The sequence below is a fragment of the Mycteria americana genome, chromosome 3 (assembly GCF_035582795.1).
Source record: "Mycteria americana isolate JAX WOST 10 ecotype Jacksonville Zoo and Gardens chromosome 3, USCA_MyAme_1.0, whole genome shotgun sequence".
Taxonomy (NCBI): Eukaryota; Metazoa; Chordata; class Aves; order Ciconiiformes; family Ciconiidae; genus Mycteria; species Mycteria americana.
In genome coordinates, this window is record NC_134367.1 from 33,455,126 (window position 1) to 33,477,369 (window position 22,244).

Consider the following 22,244-nt stretch of genomic DNA (forward strand, 5'->3'; position numbering starts at 1 on the left):
TATCCATATGCACACACCATCAGCAACTCAAAAACAGTAACCAGTTCATCTGAGCTGTTTCAAAAGGTAGTGACAGCAGCACTGCCTTGTCAAAAGCAAGAACCACTGCTACCTAGTGAGTGTCAGAGCTCTGACATTCTCAGCAGCAGTGCTGATCCATCACGTTGATAGGTATATGAATTTACTGGACAAGCACATCCAGGACTCAGTTGAGAACTCAACTGGACAGCCTCAGATCTAGTCTGTTTTCTTCTCCATCCATTATGGCCCAAGCTTACAATATATACAGCAAATACCTTAGAAGCACAATAGATTAGGAAGGTAAGAATTCACTACTGCCTTCAACAGCAGTTTAAGATGTGAAAAAGTGACCACAAATTCTCTTAAGATCTGCAGAATTCAGGCACTCTGCACTGTTCTGCTGTACTTCATTCTGTTCCATGCAGTTTAGCAAGCATACATGATATCACCTTTAAAATACCTGTAACAATGCATTGTATTGATAAATAAGGGAATCAACAAATTGCAAGGATATGTGCAACAAGTATGATGGCCTACATTAAGCCATTACTCTTAAGTATTCCTTAAGACAAGCCATGTTGAAGGATTCAGGAAATTTAAATACAGTTACAAGTGTAAAAAAAGTAAATAGATTAGTAAAATGTTGCTATGTAAATAAAGATATAATAAAGGCAGTTTAAGACACTTCCAGTTTACCTAAATGCTAAAAACAAAGCAAAGCTTCCTCAAAAGATTCATTTTATAATTACATTCATAGAAAATCAGTTATGAAGAACACTTGCTTCCCCCAGTAATCATTGAGCAGAGTCCTCCTTCTCCCAGCAACTGTGTCCAGCTAGTGACTTATGTTAACGTATTTCAGGAGAATAGTACTATTCAAACTGTACAGATAACTTCCCCAAATGAAAGCAGTACAAGCTAATGGGACATTTTTTACCTTCCCCACTTTTTGGTCAGGGAATGGCCACTAATTTCATTCTTTTGTCCCTGTTAAAGGGCACATTTCTACTGTCACTGCTGGACCCTGCAAGAATTTGACGAGTACCCAGTGAAGATAGCTCCCATTCTCTGCAAATGTACCTTTATATAGCTTAAAGTGGTGTAACATTCCAGGTTTCAGTATTTGTGATGTTTCATCAAATGTAGACAAAGCCATCATTCTGCTGTGTAGCCTCTCCCAAAGCTTAGCCAACAAAAGGAAGATACAATACCAAAGACTGGAGAGTGGGTCATAGCATGGTTAGAGATAAAGAAATTTCATATCCAGGTCTCAGATCTTCCAGCCTGTTATCTCCAAAATGGGACAGAGCCAGGATTTTAACTGCCAGGTGGAGAGTAACATCCAGAAACATGCATCTCAGCCACATCTGGCTACCATAAATATTTTGGCCAAGTATTGTTACTTCACAAGTAGTAATTCCTACTCAGGACAGGAAGCATGGTCTCAGTTGATAATGATTTCTCAGCTAACACCTTTCTAGAATAAAAGAAAATCTGACATTTCTAGTGGTTCTCTGTTCTGAGCAGCTACATAATGAGTTTCCCCCCAAGACACAGAAAATTAATAGAATGGTCTGCAAAAAGGATCTCCCATTAAACAGATGCTACTCCTTGAATCATGGAGGAGACAAGTGGCTTTTAACAGCTCAGGCAAACACCCAAGGTTTGTGAGATGTTCAGTCTAACCAAACTGAAGAAATGCCACTGGCTTTTAGCTTCATATATAGCAATAATCCATACATTTCAAAAAGAAGAGTTCTCATCACCTCCCCTGCCTTCTGCTGCATCAACAGTAGAATAAAAAAGACAGCATGGTGATAACGTCCTTGTTTCAAGCAGTCTTCCTGCTGCAAGACAGCATCAGCCGTTTTAAATATTTATGACACTTGTAGGTCAGACCCAGAAGTCTTGGGTTCTAGCAGCAATCTTAAGTCTTTTAGCTAGGGTGAGGTTTTCTGTTCCTAAGTGCTTGTTATAAATCAAACAAGCTTTCAGATCAAACAGATCAGATCTAACTAGATGTATTTGAAGTCCATTGCACAAACTAAAACACTGTCAATGCAAACAGCCAAAACCTTCAAGATAAAAGTGGTGCTGGTGAATATTATCACGACTTCGCTTACAAGGTAATACTCAAGTTCTTTTGATTAGTACTAGAACCAAAAGCCTGCTTTCCTACTTAACAGCACTACGAATCAAAGTAATCCCAGCCTCCAGCAAAGGTGTTGTTGCAATTAATTCTATTGTACATAGGAGTAAGACCACCCAAGTCCATGCACCACTGCTCCTTTCCTGAAGGACTACACAACTACTCCACAAAACCAAAACTGCTCAATTCACTCACTATAAAAGCTTTAAGATAATATTGGATAAGTCTCACAAGATATGGTGAGAGACACCAACAGGTACCAAATGCCACAAGCCACTTGTTTATAGTAAAGAATAACTTGTCTTAACTGAAAGGTGTATGAACAGTACATGAAGTTTAACAGTCCTGTCGAAATGGACAAAACCTCAAGGTTAACACTAGCTCACCAAGGTATAGTATATAGCCCTTGTCAAGGAAGACACCTCAGAACATATGATGGAAGAAGGCTACAGAGCACTGCCTTCAGTGAATTCATCCAGAAAGCAGCATCATTTTGACAGCCTTCAGAGAAGGGTAATCTGCCTGGGTACTACACTTCAGACAATTAAGCCAATCCTTATAGCCAGGACACACCTTCACTTGCCACTGAATACACAATTCACAATGAGAACTTTGAACCATCAGACTATGCCTTCAATTTAACCTTTGCTATTAGTATAACATGCTTCTCCCCCAGTTTGCTACAAGTTTGTTCACAGAAAAACCTCAAGAATATCTCTAAGTTGATAGTAGGGTCAGATGCATTAAAAATGAACTGAAAGTCCACATATGGTACCTCTTCCTTGTAAGTTGAGCATCCTTGACTTTCTCATCTCTCTAACACTGATACTGAGAATCACAGTTAAGAGGTAGAGGAAAAGAGTATGTACAGCAAGAAAAAATTGTTTACCTAGGATCTGGATAACTGCCACTACTCTTTTGGCATAAGCTCTGAAATCAAACACTTGGAAGGTTTTTTGATGAACTGATGAATTGTCTACAGAGAATATTATCCACATCTGCTACCTGGATCTGCCTCAAAAATTCACTGAGAAGGATAATCTAGTGCAGACTTAACTCACTCTGGCGATCCAAAACAACAAAGGATTCTTGCCAGAGTCATAGTCCTTCAGACCCCAGCATCAGCTATAGGGCCTTGGAGGTGCTGAGTTTGAAAGAACAGTCCAGAGGAAGGGCAGTAGTCTCTTGGAAATATTCTGAATCCAATCCCGTGTGTCCTACTTGTGAAGCAGTAGCAGAAAAGAAGCACATGTTACCCAGGACAGTGTTAAAAGCTTTAACAATTCATTAATATCTCACATTAAGATGCTGTCAACGTCCTAACTTGACATTACTCCTAAATTGAAATTACCAAATCAATGAAGCTGTGTGTTTAGGTATAGGTTTGTATGTTTTGACTGACTTCAGGTCCACTCAACTTTATCAGGAAGGCCACGTTAATATTTCTATATCACAATTTCAACACTTGCATTGGATCAAATGTACTAATATCAGAAGATCTCATGCTATTGCTGCAAAGCTAGAAACTCATTCAGCTGAGCCTTAACAGAGAAGGAAGAATTCTTCTGCAAGGCAGTATGGAGCAATTTTATTTCAACAGGCTATCAGAAGCATCTACAAACATTAGAAACTAAGCAGGACCAAGAAGCCTCAGAAGCATAGGCAAAGGTACTTTAAAGAAATAAAGCTTTCCTACAAGCATGAAAGCTTGCTTTCAGATACAATTTTTAAGCAGGATCTACCCACCCCATCATATCACAGCATGTGGCCATTAATAAAGAAATCTAGCTCAAGAAGGACAGTATTTTCAGTACAGTAATTTTCCTTCTATTAATCATACTTCCTTAAATAAGACTGTAGTGACTGCATGACCACATTTGGCTTCCTATTCTCACAGGTTGGTTTCTCAAATCAGGGAATGCATACATTAACAAAATAGGTCTCCTTTGCAACAGGAAATTCTGCTTAGTCCCCAGCAGATGTGTGTTTTTCAGCTGGGCCTAGTTACACCATTGTTATTTCTCTAGCTAGTCAGGCTCAATATATTTCTTAATACTCTATTATTCGCATTGAGCTGCTAGTATCATGACATATTAGAGGTCTCCTCCATCTTCTATATCCATTTTAATTCTGAAGGAACAAGGTCTGAAGACACAAACTTTTAACAATTACATCGAACAATAGCTTAATTTATTCTGTATTACCACTGAGTGATATACAACAAAAATCACATCACAGCTCAATTCCAAAGGTTTCTTATGACTTGCATTTACATTAGCACCAGCCAAAAGGCAGTGTATTGACTGCAAGCTAGTTCTGAAGCGTTACCAAGGATCTGGCAGGACCTAGGTTTTCCTTTGGAAGTAGGGCTGGAAGGGAACAGAGTCTTTGAGTCTAGCGTGCAGGTATCTACCATCTGCCCACTCTCTCATTTGCTTCAGGATCATCTCTTATTATAGATCCAGGTAGGCTCCAAACCAAACTAAGTTGTTACTCAAATTATTAATATGAGCCAGTGTGACCCATTTCTAATGGCAGTGACCTCACAAAGACACTGGGTCACTACCTTCAAGAACCCTCCTTGAAAATGAAAAAGGCCAATGCTCTAAGCATTGGGAAGAACTCTTACTTACAGTAACACTTAGAACAGACTACAGCAAGTACTCATCTCATTAAGAGCTCGTTTTGCACACCAACCCCCTACAGTTTAAGTTTATAAAAACAATAGTTCAGTTAAGGCAGTATCAGCCAAGAAGAGATACTACTGTATTCCCCTCCAAGAGTTTTTCCAGCTTCCCTTCTTTAAAAAAAAAAAAGTGCTTATTAACTCAGGCTCTACATTATAGGTAGATTAACACAGTAAGTCTTTACAAGTCTTAATGTTTCAGTGCCAGAATAAGAAAATGCTGGCAAAAGAGACAGTCAAAGTAATCTTAAACTGGAAATGGGCAATACAGCCTGCTTTTGAACAAAGAGGCAACAAATTCCATTCTACAGTTCCCCATTATGATGTTCTAAAAAGCAACATTTAAGAGATTTATTTATATCCTCAGGATGGTATACGCACTCCTTTTAGCACCACAGCAGGAATAACCATTTGGAAATGAGTAGAATATCAAAAATAAATAGAAGTGAAAACGGAAATCCAGTCCCAATAACAAGCAGAGCTCAGTATTGTATTCACAGTACTAGTTCCCAGCTTTCCAAAAAACTCAGGCACTAGAACAGATATTAGCATTGGTTTTAAACACTTTGACAACCCACGATCTTCCCCTTTCAACAAAAGTGCTTCTTTTGAAGAGGCAATTAGCATTTTTAAAAGTCCATACCTTAAAAGTACCATTTTGATTTTTCATATATGAAACCAAAAAGATGTCCACTGGTAGTAGTGCTGATGAGATAAGAGCAACTGCCAACGCAAAGATAGCTGTTATAGTAGAAATCACTTCGCTTTCCCGCCGACTCTGATACTTGCGCACATAAACCCAGCAGAAAATTAGAATAGCCTGAAATACACATGGAAAGATAGTTATGAGTTGCACAATAAGGATGTCAGAAAGCAGGTACTGAAGTTAGACCTTGTATCTTGGTGTTGATGACTGGCATGGCATCAACACACTTTTTACCTGAGCCCTATGCATCAGCATAAGTGACTAAGTCACCGCACACAATTCACTCTTTGTACCTCACCCAAGAAGGGCTTGAGCAACAAGAACACTCACACACGAAACAGGCTAAAACACAGACAAGCAGCGCTGACCACCCAGGCGGGAAGGCAGCACAGCCCCGCACCCGCAGCTCTGGGCTCTGCTATGCCCTCCGGTGCCCTACAGCACCACCGCCGTGGCACCGCCAGGAGCTGCAGGGACGCGCTCGCTGCCGGGGCAGGCCGGGGGGGGCCAGGCTGAGCGAGGAGGCCAGGCGGGAAGCCCGGAGCTGGAACACCGAGGGACCGAGGACGGAGGAGCAGCCAGCCCGGCCGGGGCTAGCGGAGGGGAAGGCGGGGATCCCGCCGGCCCTGGGGAGGGGAAAGGGTGCGTGACTGGGGCAGCCGCGCGGGGCGGGCCGCCCCAGCCCCAGCCGCGGGAGAGCCGCCTCTCACCAGCAGCGCCAGGCCGAAGAGGCACCATCCCGTCAGCAGCTCGGAGGCGGCCGCCGCCATCTTCGCTTCCGTCAGCAACGGCATACCCGCCCCCGTGAGGCGGGGACTTTTAACGGGGCGGGCACACGTCACCATGGGGACCGTACATAACAACCGCCGGGCGCGCTGCGGAGTGTGACGTCATGTGCCTGTGACAGTGACAGCTTTCGCTTTAGTTAGCAGCTGGCGGCTGCTGTCCCGGTCTGGCATGTCCCGCTATCGGCGCAGCAAGCAGCAGTGAGGGGCTGGTAGCCAGGGGCTCGCCACGCAGGGACTGTCCGCCGCGTTAGTTTGTGACACGAGAGAGGCGCGGCCGGAGGGGAAAGGTGACGAGAGCCCCTCCCCCAGCCGTCGGGGGGACAGGGACGGGCGGACCGTGAGCCCCGGCGAGGGGCCGCTGCCGGGTGCGGCCGGGTGTCCTCACCCCTGCTCCCGCATGGGGTTTGTCTGTCCTTCCCCGCCCGGGGGCGGGGGGCAGAGGCAGGGCAACGCTCGGTCCGTGGGGACTCCTGCTTAACGGGCAGTGGGAGTGGAAAAAGGGGGTTTGGGGAAAGATAAGAGATGCTCTAAGGGGTATCGAGCACTTTCAGTTTTTTTATTGTTGCTTTTCTCCGTAGAAGTACCTAAAATATTTCCCTACGTCACGTACAGCTTCCTAAAGGCGCCTGGCAGGTGTGCAGGCTTTGTTAGCGTTTCACACCCGTGCGGACACACGTGGAAAGGTTTTCGCGGGGCGGGAACAGCGTGTGCCGGCGGCGGTGCGCACGAGCTCGGGGGGCCGGAGCCGTGAGGGCGGGAATGGGCGGAGCCTCGTCCGGTGGGTGCGAGGGCACTGCGGGCCGTGCTCGCGAGGTAAGCCCGGCTTGCGGCCGAAGGGGCCCGGCGGCTGCGGTGTGCGGCGAGGGGGTGGGGGGAGCCTTGCACCCTGATGCTTTTGCCCCGGGCTTGACTTTACTGACACGGCGCTGAGGAGCGAAGGGCGGGGCGGGGGCGGTGTCGCAGGCAGGCTCGTACCGTCGAGGGCGGTAGGCGGCCTCGCCTTGGAGCGAGCCCCGCTTCTGGGAGGCTTTCAAGTGGTGTGAGGTGCCCATGAGTTAAGCGGCAGGTGCTGGGGGAGGCTCGGAGCCTACCGAGAGGGGACGTGGGGCAGCGGTGCCGGGCCGCGCGCCCTGTGAGGACTGTGGGGGGCGGGAGCAGCGTGGCGGCATACCCGAGCTCGGGGCGGGATCGTGGTTTCGCGAGAAGCCTCCCCTCAGAGCGGGGGGCGCTAACGGCCGGTGCGAGGGCGGCCTGGGGGAGGGAGTCGGCGTTGGGGTTAGGTGGTGCTCAGGGGAGTTTGTAGCTTTGAGAGTCTGGATTTGGTGGCATGGGGCGTGGGAGCGGCTCACCTTAAAGGTGCCTGTCTTAGTCTTTAACTTGCTGTGAGTGGTTCACGCAGGTCAGGTCTAAAGGACTCTGCAGGAGTGCCGGAGGGGATAGATTGGGAGCCTTGTTGTGGAGCACGGACTGCTGTGCTGCGTTTCTGTTTGCTGTGCAGGTGGCTCAGGGGTGAAAATGTGCACGAGCTTTTGTTAGTTCATCAGTCTCAGTACAAGGGGCTCACGGACCTGCAGGAAAGGACCTGCACCTGCACAAGGGGTGGCCACATTCTCATCCTGAAGCAGTAGATACTTTTGCTATGTTTCCATTTGTAGTGAGAGCAAGGGTACTCATGAACCAAGTAAGAGGTTGAGATTCAGGCCATTTTGTAGCCTTAGGAGAAGAGACCTTTTGGGGCAGGGGGGGCTTGGCCCGGAGTGGCAAGCTTCGAGTTGCTGTGAGGCCAGCGTGGGTGACAGGAGCTTGTGGTGGCAGCAGTGCTCATGAACTAAGTGTGAGGTCAGGTGAGAGGTGGGACTTCTCATGGGCTCATAGCCTTGAGAGAAGGGGTCTGTTGGTGAAGGGGTTGTGAGAGCCTCACCCCAGACTTTTTTTTTTTTGCCTTTGCTGAGCCTTAATTTATTATGAGGGGTATATATGAGTAGGGTGTGGTGGTGCTTGTGAGCTATAACTGGGGCATGCAAAGTATGTGCTGAGGTGGACTAGTTCTCTCAGGGAAGGTGTCTGGTGGTGTGTGTGGTGGCACAGCTTTGCTATGAAGTGGCTGACATCCTTGCTGGGCTTCAATTTCCTGTGAAGTGTTGTGATGGCACTCACATGCATGGGGTGGTTGGGGGTGGTAGGAGTTCAGATGAGCTTGCAGCTTTGCAAGAAGGGACCTGTGTTTGGGAGGACAGGAGAATTGGAAGCTTCCCCTCAGAGCAGTGGACACGTGCTGTACTTCTCTGTTGTCAGGGCAGCATGGAGGGCACTGGCATGTGGCAGCATTCATGAACCAAGCGATAATGGAATTGAGGAGGGTTCTGGAGAACTTGTAAACCTTATAGGTAGGTACCTGCAGGGGGTGTGTTGGCTGCTGGAGGGAAACGTTGCTTGCAGGGGCAAATACCTGTACCATGTGTTAACTTACTGTGAGAGCAGTGCAGGTGGAAGCAGAATGCAGCGGTTATTCACAAGCTGGTCATGAGTGCAGTTTTTAGGTGAGCTTGTAGCATTGCAAGAAGGGGCCTGCTGGTGGACAAGTGGTGGTGTTTGGGAGGTTCATTCTGGAGGGGCAGATGCTTGTACTGGGTTTCCGTTTGGTATGCGGGCACAGGTAGCAGGCAGGTGACTGTGCAGTGGCTGTGGTGCTCATGAGCCATGTGAAGGACAGTTCATGGCAATCCAGGTGGGCTTGTAGTCTGATGAGAAGAGCAGCAGATACTATATAACTACAATTAGTTATAGGTCAGTAAGCAGATAACTGTATTGTGTACGTTGTCTTAGATTTTTTTTTTTATATATTACTATTAATGTATATGTATTATCTCCACCACAGAAAATATTTCCCTGGATGTCATTACTATTAAATATGTATGTTATAATTCAAAATTGCCCTAGAACGCATGAAGAATTAAAAACTTAAAGAACAGCATTAAAAATAAACTATTCCCAAGTGGGAAGGGATGTAATTTGCCCTTGGAGTATATGAAGATTTTATGTTTTGTACAGCACTGCATACCTTTATCAATAAAATATTGAAATACCAAACATCAGAGACTGATAACTAGTTAAGAATTAAGGTTGCTGTTAAAAAAAAAAAAAGAAATGCTATAGCTATATCCCACCACAAATCTTTTTGTTTTGACTGAAATGGTTACATAAATATTTAACTTGTTTTAGTAAATAAGCCATAAGAGTAACTTCAGCATGATCAAAAAATCTTTTCCATTCTAAACAGTTAAGAGTTTATGTAGTTTAACAAACAGTAAAAAAAAACAAAAACAAAAAAACCCCAAAATGATATATTTCCCACTAACAGAAAAATACAATCTTTGAGTCTTTTGTTAAAATCTTCCTATATTTTTGCAGTAAATTTTGAAGAAATTAGCATCACTCTGTCAGATCCACTCCTATTTGGTAAATATGGTTGCTAACCTAGTCTTAATTGGGTAAAAGGCAAGGGTTTCAAGGTTTCAGTGAAAAATTTTTCATGTCTCTGTGTGTAAAATGATTACTGTAATTCATAGTTTAAAGGAAGAACTTCAGGTTTTGTTGGAATGGAAGTAATGGTTTTATGTACAGTGTAGGCAAAATGGAAGTTCAGTGCCATGTTACTACTAGCTATCTGAATGCTTTTTCTTTATTCCCTAAAATTCAGAGTTTATAAATTCAAAGCATTTTATCCCTTATTTAATAAAATCAGCAGATCTTTATCTGAAGAATGATCTACAAACAGAATTCGAGGATCAACTTCAATTTTTTTACTATTGGGTGGGACACTGCAGATGTTAAGTACATGCAAAAACGTAAAAAACCCCACAGTTTAATAGCAAAGTTAGTATTTTTTTAATTATTCAAATAGTGACCTTTCTCCTGTGCCTTGTGCCAACATAAGTCCTATAAACCTCAGTCTTAAAGATGGTGTTCAGTTGATGTGTTGACTTTTGTGATATCTTCTGGAGACAGAAATTTCATCCCTTGTTTAGTATTCCTGGGGAACCTAAGACTAAAATTTTTAATGGCTGTATTCACAGAGTTCTGTCTGTAAGAGGGTGCTCAAGGATAAATTTGAGGTCAGATTTCTGAGCATTCACAATGTCTATTGACAGGACCACCCTTGAGGATATGTTGGTTAGACATTTCTTGGCATATCAGGACTATGTTTGTCTTTCACAGTCACAGCAGACAACTTCTAAGACAGCTACTCTTTGTAGTGCCTCAAGTCTACCTGCACTTTACTTAATTGTGGTGTTATATCACGGGGTGAAAATGAGCAACCACACAACAAAACTCCGTGAGGCACATTGGTCATTAAGACTAATTAATGAGAGACCATGGTTCAAGAAATAAGAGAGGAAGCAATTGTTCACCAGGAGAAACATCTCCACACAAGCAGAAGAGGAGGCCAGAAGAACAGGTGTATTTTTTGCACAGTTACTGCTTGAGAGAAGGTTGGGGGTTGTGGTATGGGCCAGCCAGTGAAGTGGCCTCATTGATACCAAAGTTACTGATCACTTCCCAGCTGAAAGATAGTGTGGTGCCACGTGAGTGCTTGGGATTCTCATGATGAGTAGATCTAGTCTTGGCTGCAGTGGTGTACACCAGTGCTGTGTGTCCAACAGCCAGGTCAAGCTAGCATGGCTTATAAGATGAGCCTAGTAGTTGCCCCTGTGGTGCTGTTCTCCCCTATGCTCCGGTAGTGGATGTGCCTCTTTTCCTGTCTAGACTCAGAGATTTGTCTTGTCCTCTTTCACGCTTCTTTGCTCTTGCAAGTAAAAGCTTGCCATCAAGATGCCACAATGTGCAGCAACATCAGTGAATGCGCTAAAGAGTGGCAGTGGATAGAAGTACTTGTGTAGGGCATCGTGTGTGGGGTCACAGGGTGAGAACAGTACAAAAAGTGGGCCTGTACAAAAAGTGAAATGATTTCTGAAAAGGTTTTGTTGTACATGTTTGTAGCTAGGGTTGATAACTGCAAGCCAATAATTAACTGATTCTTTAAAAATTCTCATTGCACATACTAAGAAAAAAAAATAGGGTTTTTTACAGATCATTGAGAGAATGTGTGAATGAAAATAGAATGAGTGAGTCTGAAGAGAATGCTGTTACCGTATTCCTCAAAAAAATCTGACATGCATTGTGGCGGTAGCAGTCGTAGTGTGGAGAAATAAAGAAGTATATCAGTCGCTTTCCCTAAATACCATCCTCACTTTCCCAGGCAAGACAGTTGCACAGTGCCAAAAAACAGGACTGCAAAAATTTTGTGTTATAAAGAAAATAAATTTTAAAATAATTTTTAAATTTATATTGTTTATAAAATAAAATCTTTAGATAAAGAGAACTATTATAGTAATTCTTATAGTGTAGTGAGAAATAAGTCCAAACTATGAAAAATGTCTTAAATGCTACTTAAAAGTAAATTCCACAAGCTTGTTATTCATAAAGTATTCATGTGGTAAAAAGACAGAGAAAGAAGAGGAGTGATATTGTAGAAATTAAAGTATATGAAACAAGATACAGTCTTCATTTTGACCAGGACAAGGGATTAGTCTCATACTTGAACTAGATAGTGTACATACCAACAGGGAGCAGGTGCGCCTTCTCGCTTGACTGAGCTGCTTTTGTCACCACTTGATAATCCCACAAGTTTCAAGGGGGCTGAAAGCATCTGGGCTAATGGCAATGCTGTATTTTAAAATTCTCTGTTTAACTCTACTTTTTCTATATTTTTTTTCTCATGTTAGAAGAGCAGGTAGTGAAACTGGGTTTAGCGGTATTTGACAGAACATGTCATGGTCTTATACTTGAAGGTGTAATTATTCTTTGTGTTATGTGGCTTAGAATCCAGTAAAACCAGTAAGCCCTATGGCATAGAACGCACTGGACCTGGTACTGTGCAAGTATGCGCAATTAACCATTGGCAATAATAACAAATTTGGTTTGTTTTTTTTTTTAAGTCCTTAAACTTGTGTGAAGAAAATTGACTGTAACTTCTTGAAATTTCTTCTGTTTGATTTAATGCTGTAGTTCATTTGCCATTACTGCAGACCAAACTAGGTTTCTGAGTTTGGTTTGTCATATTGCATTATGTCAATGGAGGCATCTTTCCTTCCATCACTGTACTTCAGTGCTTACTTAGCCTTATTTAACCAGTAGCATAGCTTTGGTTTTCTTCTTAAACACTATTAAGAGTTAATTTTCATTCTACGAATAAGACTTTCCACTGTATCATGCATAGCAAAAAAAAAAAAAAAAAAAAAAAGGACAGAACTGGCATCTGTCAGTCTGCATGATAATTAACAAGTATTTTAGAAGGCATTCACAAAATTAACTTGGACATTATTTATTGCTAGGTTAATAGAGAACATCATGATGCATCCTTTATGTCTTTGCTCCTTGTATTGTTTCCTTATCCTAAAATGTTACCTTGTTTCAAGCTCCTCAATCATGCTGATGTCTTCAGAGTGCTTGGTGCAGTCTATCATTCCTTTTCACTGAGAGAAACCTCATTTTCCCTTTAAACCTTATTCAGTATCAGTAGTTTGTACTGTTGTATCAGTGGCTCAACATTTACATGAAAAATAGGGAAAAGGCATAATTTTATGAACCTCATGAAAATTCCAGTTTGACCTTAAATTGGTTTAAGTCAGCTCAGTTCTTATTTTGGGTAAGCGTATGGAAGAGAACAGTTTTCAAAAGAAGTAATGATGTCACACTGAGGAAAAACAAATGGGTTGGGAAACAGGTTTTCTCAATATTTAGTGGAATTTAGGGGAGGCGTATATGAAGCAGGTAAGCATACAGTGGTGTTCCTCCCAGCATACCCATCAGCACTGGCAGGCTGTTCTTCAGGGAACCCAAGTCAAAGGTTGAATCATCATTTTTGGAAGCTAAAGATAGGCTTTCTGTGCCCTCAATTTGTCAAATCACTTTTTGTGTCTATTTATCATGTCATTCTTAACAATGCTTTAATAATAAATTCCACAAAGTAATTTATATAAATCAAATTGTGTAATTGATATACATAATATTTGATGTACTTAAAATGGATCATTGTCCTAGGCAAAGCCCAGTCTCTACAACATGGGAGTTTCTAACACACAAAGAAAAACCTGCATAGTTTGGGACTAGTAAACTCTTCATGAAAGCACAGAACTGTCACAAGGTGGAGGGGAATAGCTAATCTGTGTGTTAAGATGTGTGTGTCTTTTATTGCTGTGGTAGTAGTGTAGTAGGGGAAAAGGGGGGGTTTTGGTGTTTTGTTTTTTTTTTTTTTAATTTGGAACAGACATCATCTCTTAAAAGGTTGCGACATACTAAATAAAAATAAATAGTTGAGTTAGAAATTTAGAATTAATCTATGGAAGAATTTAGAGTGGTTGTTCTTTTAATACATAACTAACAACTGCATAATAATGTTTACAGTTATGGAGGTTCTTTTCTCTTCTGTTCCTTGGTTTGTTTACTTCAACAAAAACAGAATTTTAAAAAAGGAGTCTGAGGGCAGGAGAGGTGATTCATTTCTCCAGGAGACAGAGAGTGTAGGTCAGTAACATTTTCATTAATGAGGGCTGTAAAAATGATTAGGAGCCTTCAAGGTCAATTTATTTCTAAAATTTTTTTTTTTCAAAAAAAACAATAATTAAAAGCTGTTCTGTATGTAAATTACACTTCTGTATGAGCTGATAAGAATGAAAACAATGTGAACTTCTACAATAGAAATGTGTGAACATTCCCACAACAAAAATCAGTGTGAACTGCTGTATTCCCCTGAAGCTTTCTGCCTGATGTTTTCAGTCAGAATAAAAAGAGATTTCCCCGGTATTTTTCTCATGGTACTTGTCAAATAATAAGCTGACTGCTTGATCATATTAGAACATCCAAAGTACTGTTTTCTGCATATTTGTCCTAAATTATTAGAGATACTTCTAGTCTTCTGTACATGGGAAAACTGCAACCAAGGCATAAACTTGGAAGGAACGTGTTTGGAGATTTTCCCAGGATGGGCTGAGAAAACTAGATGGAGAGTAAGCAAAATAATAGATTGAATTCTGACCCCCTGAATTTAATGGCAAAGCTGCCAGTAAGTTTAGCTTTTGCCAAAATAAAACTTCAGAGGTAGTCAAAAAGGCAAATAATGACAGTAATATGAAGGGGATAGACAACCAAGTTGTCATTACACTTCATGAACAGTGAGCTGTTTTGACATCCATGTCAAAAAGAGATACAGAATTTGAGATAGTTTAGAGGAGGATGAATATAAACAAAGTAAGGAATAGCTTCTATGCACAGAAAAAAGTAAATAATGTGGAATCGCCACCTTGCAAAAGATGTTACTCAAGGAGAAATGATAGAATTTTAAAAATTCTGACTGGCATGAGGAACAGTGAATAGGGAACAATTAGTCGTGCTTGTATCAAGAAAATTGGGCACAAAATAGATTAGCAAGCAGCAGACTTAGAAAGGGACTGCTTCATATAATTTAAAAAATATATATCCTTACCTTAGGATGATTTGAATACCAAGAATATGCATATGTTAAAAATTAATAGAGAAATTCATGGATGGAGAGGTCTGTCAAGCAGTATTAAGCACTCTGATAGAGAAGCAACCTCCAGCTCGGAAAGTCCCTAAGCACGGGAGTGCCAGAAACGGGCAGGATTTCCAAGGGAAGCTTCTTCAGCTTTCCATATTTTCCAAAGAGTTTGCATTTGGCACTGAAAGGTCAATATAGGAAGCTGCACCGTCTTTCAGTCATTCCAGTTACTATCTTTCAGTTAGTCCAGCTCAGTATACCTGTTCTTAGGATGTCAACAAAGGCTAGGTTTTTGATCATTTGATACAGTTAGAGGGTAATCTTCATGATAAAGGTGAATTTCTCCTGGCTCAGAAGACTGATTCAAAGCCATTTACATTATTTAAACCTAGCATATGGACTGCATAAAGATTCCTGAACGTTAAGGGCTGTCTAGCAGCACAGGAGAGGTGATTTTATATTAGAGTGAATGGTTGAGCCTCATCTCTAACCAACAAAATAGGCCTTAAACCCATAACCAGGGGCACGGAAGTTCCCTTTTGTTTCAAAATGAGAAAAAAGGTAGGCTTAATGCTTCCATGTGAAAAGAAAGAGTTGATAAATCTAATTTCCTCAATTCAAGAAATACATGGATAAACTGGAGTGAGTTCGGGGGGGGATCACCAGGATGGCTGGGTCTGGAGCGCTTGCTTTGTGAGAGAGGTGAGGAAGCTGGGCTTGTTCAGCCTGGGGAAGGAGGTGGCTTTGGGGGCCCTAACAGCAGGCTGGCAGGGAGGTTGTCTAGGCGATGGAGTCAGTGGTGCCTGGTAGGAGGAGAGACAGCAGACATAAATTGAAATAAGAGGATCTGACTGGATATATGGAAGAAAAAAAAAGTGTAAGGATAATTAAGCAGTGGAGCAGATAGCCCAGATAGGTTTTGTAACCTCCATTCTTGGAGGCTTACAAGACTTGACTGATAAAATCTTGAGCAATTTGGCCTGAATTCACTGTGACCCTGCTTTGAACAGGAGATTGGACAAGATAGGTCCCAAGAGTCACTTCCTACCTGAATGAGTCAGTGATTAATGCCACTCACATGGCAGCTGTGTTTACATAGAAGATAACATTTTGGAGAATGCAAAGGAAATCATTATTCTCAGCAGTTGCACCAGGAATTGAATAGTAGGGCAGTAACACAAAGCAATGTCACAGAGAGGAGGAATGGCATGAGATTATGGCTGCTGACTTTGAAATTTTGTCATTTAGGCCTTTTTGATTAGTAGTGGCATAGCAGCAGTTACATCTGTAGTTTTGACTTCCCAGAAAAGCAAATTATTTTACTTTCTGCTATTTCTATCCTTTCTTAAATGTATGATCTTTAACGATGTGGATCATGTATCACTTGGTTGTTGGTGAATATGGATACAACCAAATACTAATCCCTTTGCCTGTATCCTGAGACAAAAAATGTTTAAACATACGGAGTCAAAAGACACTCAGTATATGCAAACAGTGCAGAGCCAAGCCTGTGTATGTACATAGCGAGGAGCAATCTCAGAGTCTTTATTCAGTATTGAAAGTTTTGGTGTGTATAATATTTATTTTACAAGACCCAAAGGAATGCTAGGGCTTCAGGCTACTACTAAGACTTAATGTTCCCTGTCTCCAGTAATAGAAACAGCAGAGATGGGTACATGATATAGTAACACTTTTTATTCTGTGTTGTTGACAAGGATTTAGTTTAACATATTTTTCCTGTTTCATTTATTTTCTGTGTGTGAACTGCTTTTCTCTTTGGGTTGCAGCAGAATAGTTGTTAGAGTAGTGGGGGGAAAAACACAGAGGGCAATTATAGAGGAGGAGTGATGTCGAAACCATTTTGTAATGGGTGATTCAAATAAATAAATTTTCATTAATTAATAATGACAAAACACTGCCATCTTAGATGTAAAAACCCAGCTGAAGTGGCAGGAGTCGTCTGTCTTGGCGATTGGCATTTCGGGGCGTTTTCCTCTCTGACCCACCAGAGGGCTCCCATGGCGTAGCTCTCCAAAGTCCTTTCCATGCCTGATGCAGTCAGTAGGAGCTTTGCCAGAGATCTCAGTAGAAGCCAAATCTTCAAGTCCTTACCTTGAGAAATTTCTGATTTCCACAGAAGTTTTAGCATAGCAAGAACTTCAGGAGCTGGTTTGTAATATATGAGTGATTTTTGTAGTTAAGTATGTATCAACTTTAAAGTAAATCCAGTTTTTCCAAACTAAAATGGGTTGTTCCAAATGTTAATCTTTGTCTGTCAAGCTCTGTCACTATTGATGGCACCATTGCTTTCCAAAGCATTCAAGCCTATAATTCAATGCTGTCATAAAAGTTTCCATTTCTGTCGATAAGCACAACTAGAGCATACCTAAATTTTGCTATTTCTTCACTATTATATATTCAAGAACGAATCCTTTTCTGTTATTGTATGACTAACTTATCTAAAACATTCTTTCCTGTAGCATTTCTGTAGCATTTCTATTCTGAACTCTGAACTTCGTAATTCAAAAAGAGATGGAAAATCATATTATATCTGGTCATGTTGATCTTTTCACCTTCATCTTCCTGTCTCTGCTGGTCTCTTATTTGTTGCATGACAGACTAGCTAGTAAAAGTTTGTACTATCCTGTCTCTCTTCTATGTACTGACAGACCTCAGTGTCTGTTCTCATTCCTTTATTCCTGCAACCATTTTGTTTTGTCATTGAAGTGCTCAGTTCATTTGCCAGAATCTGTCCCCTTTTTGACACAGCCTATTCAAATATGGAATATTCTTCACAAGCTAGTCCACAGAGCCTTCATTCATGTCTTAAAATACCCCTTACTACTAAGTTTTGGTTTAATACCTAAAGTGCCATGCAACCAGTTAGTAGCCATGAAAGTGATGATTTCTGAAAATTTTTTTCTACTATTTATTTATAGCTCCCTTTTACAGAAACAGTTATTACATATTTGTATTAGTGTAGTTCTCATTTATCTTCTTTTATTAATCATATATTTTACATTGTGTTTTAATTTGATTAAAAACGCTTCTGTAGTAAAATTGGTTTTTTGCTTCTTACCACACAACGTCTTCAACACGGTAATACAGTACATGCTAGTAATTTAATGTTTTATCTAATAAGCAAATGCAAAACAAGTTCTACTGTTTTGGATTATTAAATCTTGAGATCCTTTCTAACATTTACTAAAAAGTGATAAAGATAATATTTTTTGGTGCAAAATACTAGAAACATGCAGATTTTGTGTAAAATTATGCAAGGCAGGTATTCGCTTAAATAATTACGTACTTGTACTTATTTTGTGTGTGTATTTGCTTTTATATTAGAAATAAACTTTCCACTCCTGTTTCTTCACTGTGTTATCATTTGCTTTCTTATAGTCACCAAAGAAAAAAGGACCATGAGAAATTTTGCTCTGTTTAAGGTAACTGTGTGCTATAATGCACTCAATATCGCCGAAGTTTTAACCAGAGGACAGAGGCAGTGCACAAAAGAATCAGGTGCACAGGTCATACCTGTTTGTAGAGGCGAAGCACATCAAGACATTTCAAAAAGCACATTTTCAGTCGCTTGGAGAAGAAAAACTCTGGTGGGAATCTGGTATGAAGAAGAGTTCAAAATACGTACCCAGATGAGTTGATAGCCAAATCGTTGTTTGTTCTGTGTTGGCTACCTAAAAGATGTAGAACAAATACAGTCTGCAAAGAATTTGCTTTCTGTGCCAGTATACTTGTTATTACAGGAGGTTATTTTATGGCATGGAACTGGTGGTTGATCAGCATGGAGAAGAGAAGTCTTCAGGACACCTAATAGCAGCCTTCCAACACATAGGAGGAGGTCATCAAGAAAGATGAAGCCGAGCTGTTCGGAAGTACATGATGGGAGGATGACAGTGGGCACAAGCAGAAACGAGAGAGGTTCTGACTGGATATGAGGAGAAACCTCTTCACCATGAGGACAGTGGAGCAGATTGCCTGCAGAGGTTGTAGTCTCCCTCCTTGGAGACTTTCAGGACCTGGCTTGCTGCAGCTACACTACTATTTTGGTAACACACCATACCAGTACTCTTTACACTGGTAAAGTAATTGTCATAGCTGTTGCTTAAATTGCTCCCTCCCTTACCTGGTTTCATCAGTTGTTTATTTTCAGTTTGTTTGTTATACTGTGTATCAGTTCAACTTTCTCATGTTTGGGCGTAGTCTCCACTGTGTGGACTCTGTATATTACTGGTCATCTAGCAGGTATGTATGTTTTTACCTTGTTTTCTACAGCATCAACTTATACTTGGTAATCTTTCAGAAATTAGTTCAGTTTTATTTTTACGCACTTTTAAATAGCGTATTCAGTGTGTGATATTTTCTAGCATTTTATAGGTTTTTTAAAAAACATTTTCCAATGTGTAAGCATTATGATTTTTACTACATTCACCATCATCTTTGCTCAGGTGCAGTTTTACGCTGATCACCTTTGAAGCCCTAGCCGTTGCAGATGATATTAGACAGGTTTTATTCCATTTGGATTTTAGTTTTGCTGAATTGTGGCATCATTCAAACAAATAACACGCTACACCAATGTGGTGAAAATATAAGCACTTTCTTTAAACACACCTGAAATCCATAGGATAGACTTAAATAAATCTAAAGCATTAATTTTTGTTGTTACTAGCTATTTTCTCCTTCACAGCAAGGGCTCTATAGATACATCTATACTGGTTTTTGAGGACCTCCATGTGACTGCCATTAGAATCGCAGTCTTTCTGTACATAAAGCAGGTCTGCAAGCATGGCCTTGGTACACCTTGTATGAGAGAGAGCAAGTCTGAATGATACTAATGACTGATCAAGTAGTTTTTGAAATACAAGCAGTTACAAGTTAGGCGAGGTGTTGCTAAGCAACTTCAAAACTTGTTTCAGTCCTACTTCTCCCATTCCAGTTTTCCAGTTTTCAAAAAAATAATGTTCTTGCATGTACTTGGAATATTCCCTTAAAATTTGAGATTGCTCAGCTGGCTTGCTGCAAAACTATCACGTTACCTCTAGATAAACATCATTAAACTGAGCAGAGGGCTTTTCTTCCCTCGGCTGGAAAACATTATGAATAGCTTGCTGTTGACATGAAAATGATTGAGTACGAAATAATTACATGTCCATTTTTGTAGGGTGATTTAGATTGCCCAGGAAATAGGTAGTACACTGAAATCAAATGTAAGGTTACACTTGCAGGAGCAAATACTGCAAGGCTAAGCTTACTGAGTGGTATACAGCATTTTAGAAAGCTGTAACTCCTTAAAGAGAGGCAATGGTAGCTTCATGCACGCTGTTGGGCCAAAGCCCAACTAGAACTTAATCTGGCTACTGCTGTAAAAGACAATAAAAAATGTTTCTATAAATATATCAGCAACAAAAGGAAGTCTAAGGAGAATCTCCATCCTTTATTGGATGTGGGGGGAAACATAATGACAAAGGATTAGGAGAAAGCTGAGGTACTTAATGCCTTCTTTGCCTCAGTCTTTAATAGTAAGACCAGTTGTTCTCTGGGTACCCAGCCCCCTGAGCTGGAAGACGAGGACAGGGAGCAGAATGAAGCCCCATAATTCAAGGGGAAATGGTTAGCGACCTGCTACACCACTTAGACACACACAAATCCATGGGGCTGGATGGGATCCACCCAAGGGTATTGAGGGAGCTGGCGGAAGTGCTCACCAAGCCACTTCCAATCCTTTATCAGCAGTCCTGGCTAACCGGGGAGGTCCTAGTTGACTGGAGGTTAGCAAATGGGACGCCCATCTACAAGAAGGGCCACAGGGAGGATCCGGGGAACTACAGGCCTGTCAGCCTGACCTTGGTGCTGGGGAAGGTTATGGAGCAGATCATCCTGAGTGCCATCGCACAGCACATACGGGACAAGCAGGTGATCGGGCCTAGTCAGCATGGGTTTATGAAAGGCAGGTCCTGCTTAACTAACCTGATCTCCTTCTATGACAAGGTGACCCGCTTAGTGGATGAGGGAAAGGCTGTGGACATTGTCCACCTAGACTTTAGTAAAGCCTTTGACACATTTCCCACAGCATTCTCCTGGAGAAACTGGCTGATCATGGCTTGGACAGGCGTAAAAACTGGCTGGATGGCCAGGACCAAAGAGTTGTGCTGAATGGAGTTAAATCCAGTTGGTGGCCAGTCGCAAGTGGTGTTCCCCAGGGCTCAGTATTGGGGCCAGTTCTGTTAATATCTTTATCAATGATCTGGATGAGGGGATGGAGTGCACCCTCAGTAAGTTCGCAGAGGACACCAAGTTGGGCAGGAGTGTTGGTCTACTGGAGGGTAGGAAGGTTCTACACAGGGATCGGGGCAGGCTGGATTGATGGGCCGAGGCCAATTGTACAAGATTCAACGAGGCTAAGTGCCGGATCCTGCACTTGGGTCACAACAATGCAATGCTAGAGGCTTGGGGAAGAGTGGCTGGAAAGCTGCCCAGCAGAAAAGGACCTGGGGGTGTTGGTCAACAGCCGGCTGAATATGAGCCAGCAGTGTGCCCAGGTGGCCAAGAAGGCCAATAGCATCCTGGCTTGTATCAGGAATAGCGTGGCCAGCAGGAGTAGGGAAGTGATCGTGCCCCTGTACTTGGCACTGGTGAGGTCACACCTCGAATACTGTGTTCAGTTTTGGGCCCCCCACTACAAGAGAGACATTGAGGTGCTGAAGTGTGTCCAGAGAAGGGCAGTGAAGCTGGTGAAGGGTGTAGAGCACAAGTCTTATGAGGAGCAGCTGAGGTGGTCAAGCATTGGAAGAGGCTGCCCAGGGAAGTGGTTGAGTCCTCATCCCTGGAGGTATTTAAAAGACATGTAGATGTGGTGCTTAGGGACATGGTTTAGTGGTGGACTTGGCAGTGCTAGGCTAATGGTTGGACTTGATGATCTTAAAGGTCTTTTCCAACCTAAATGATTCCGTGATTCTATGATTCTAAAAAAAGGTGGGGCTTAACAGAAAGAAATACTAAGTAGCAGTAACGTAGCTGTGTTACTACTTTATATGGTGTTGATGGTATAACTATGCCATTATGTTAGCTTCTAACATCCAAGCATTCTGCTTTCTCATTGATGTCAGTGAGCAGGAATGGTTCCTGAAAACAAATTCAAAACTAACAAACAAACAAACCACCACAAACCCGCGCTGCTTTGTAGTGAAAACAGATAAAACAAAACAAAAGCTCCCTGATCCATCTTTGTTATTCAGGAGAAAAGTTGAGGATAGCCTAAGTTTGTACACGGAAATAAGACTTCTGATACCATAAGGATATTT

General features: G+C 41.8%; 1 protein-coding gene across 2 annotated transcripts in view; it reads right to left on the bottom strand.

Moving 5' to 3' along the window:
- Positions 1–6,346, bottom strand: part of LMBRD1 (LMBR1 domain containing 1) — an 88,342-nt gene extending 81,996 nt beyond the window's left edge. The window contains exons 1-2 of one of the 2 annotated variants that reach the window (XM_075498147.1): positions 6,273–6,346; positions 5,500–5,676 (exon numbers count right to left, since the gene is read on the bottom strand). In XM_075498147.1, the coding sequence (XP_075354262.1) occupies positions 5,500–5,676; positions 6,273–6,332 (237 nt within the window). In that variant the 5' untranslated portion in view covers positions 6,333–6,346. Of the gene's footprint in view, positions 1–5,499; positions 5,677–6,272 lie in introns of those variants that run through there. The other variant, XM_075498148.1, reaches the window with a different exon arrangement.
- Between the last annotated feature and the right edge of the window lie 15,898 nt (positions 6,347–22,244).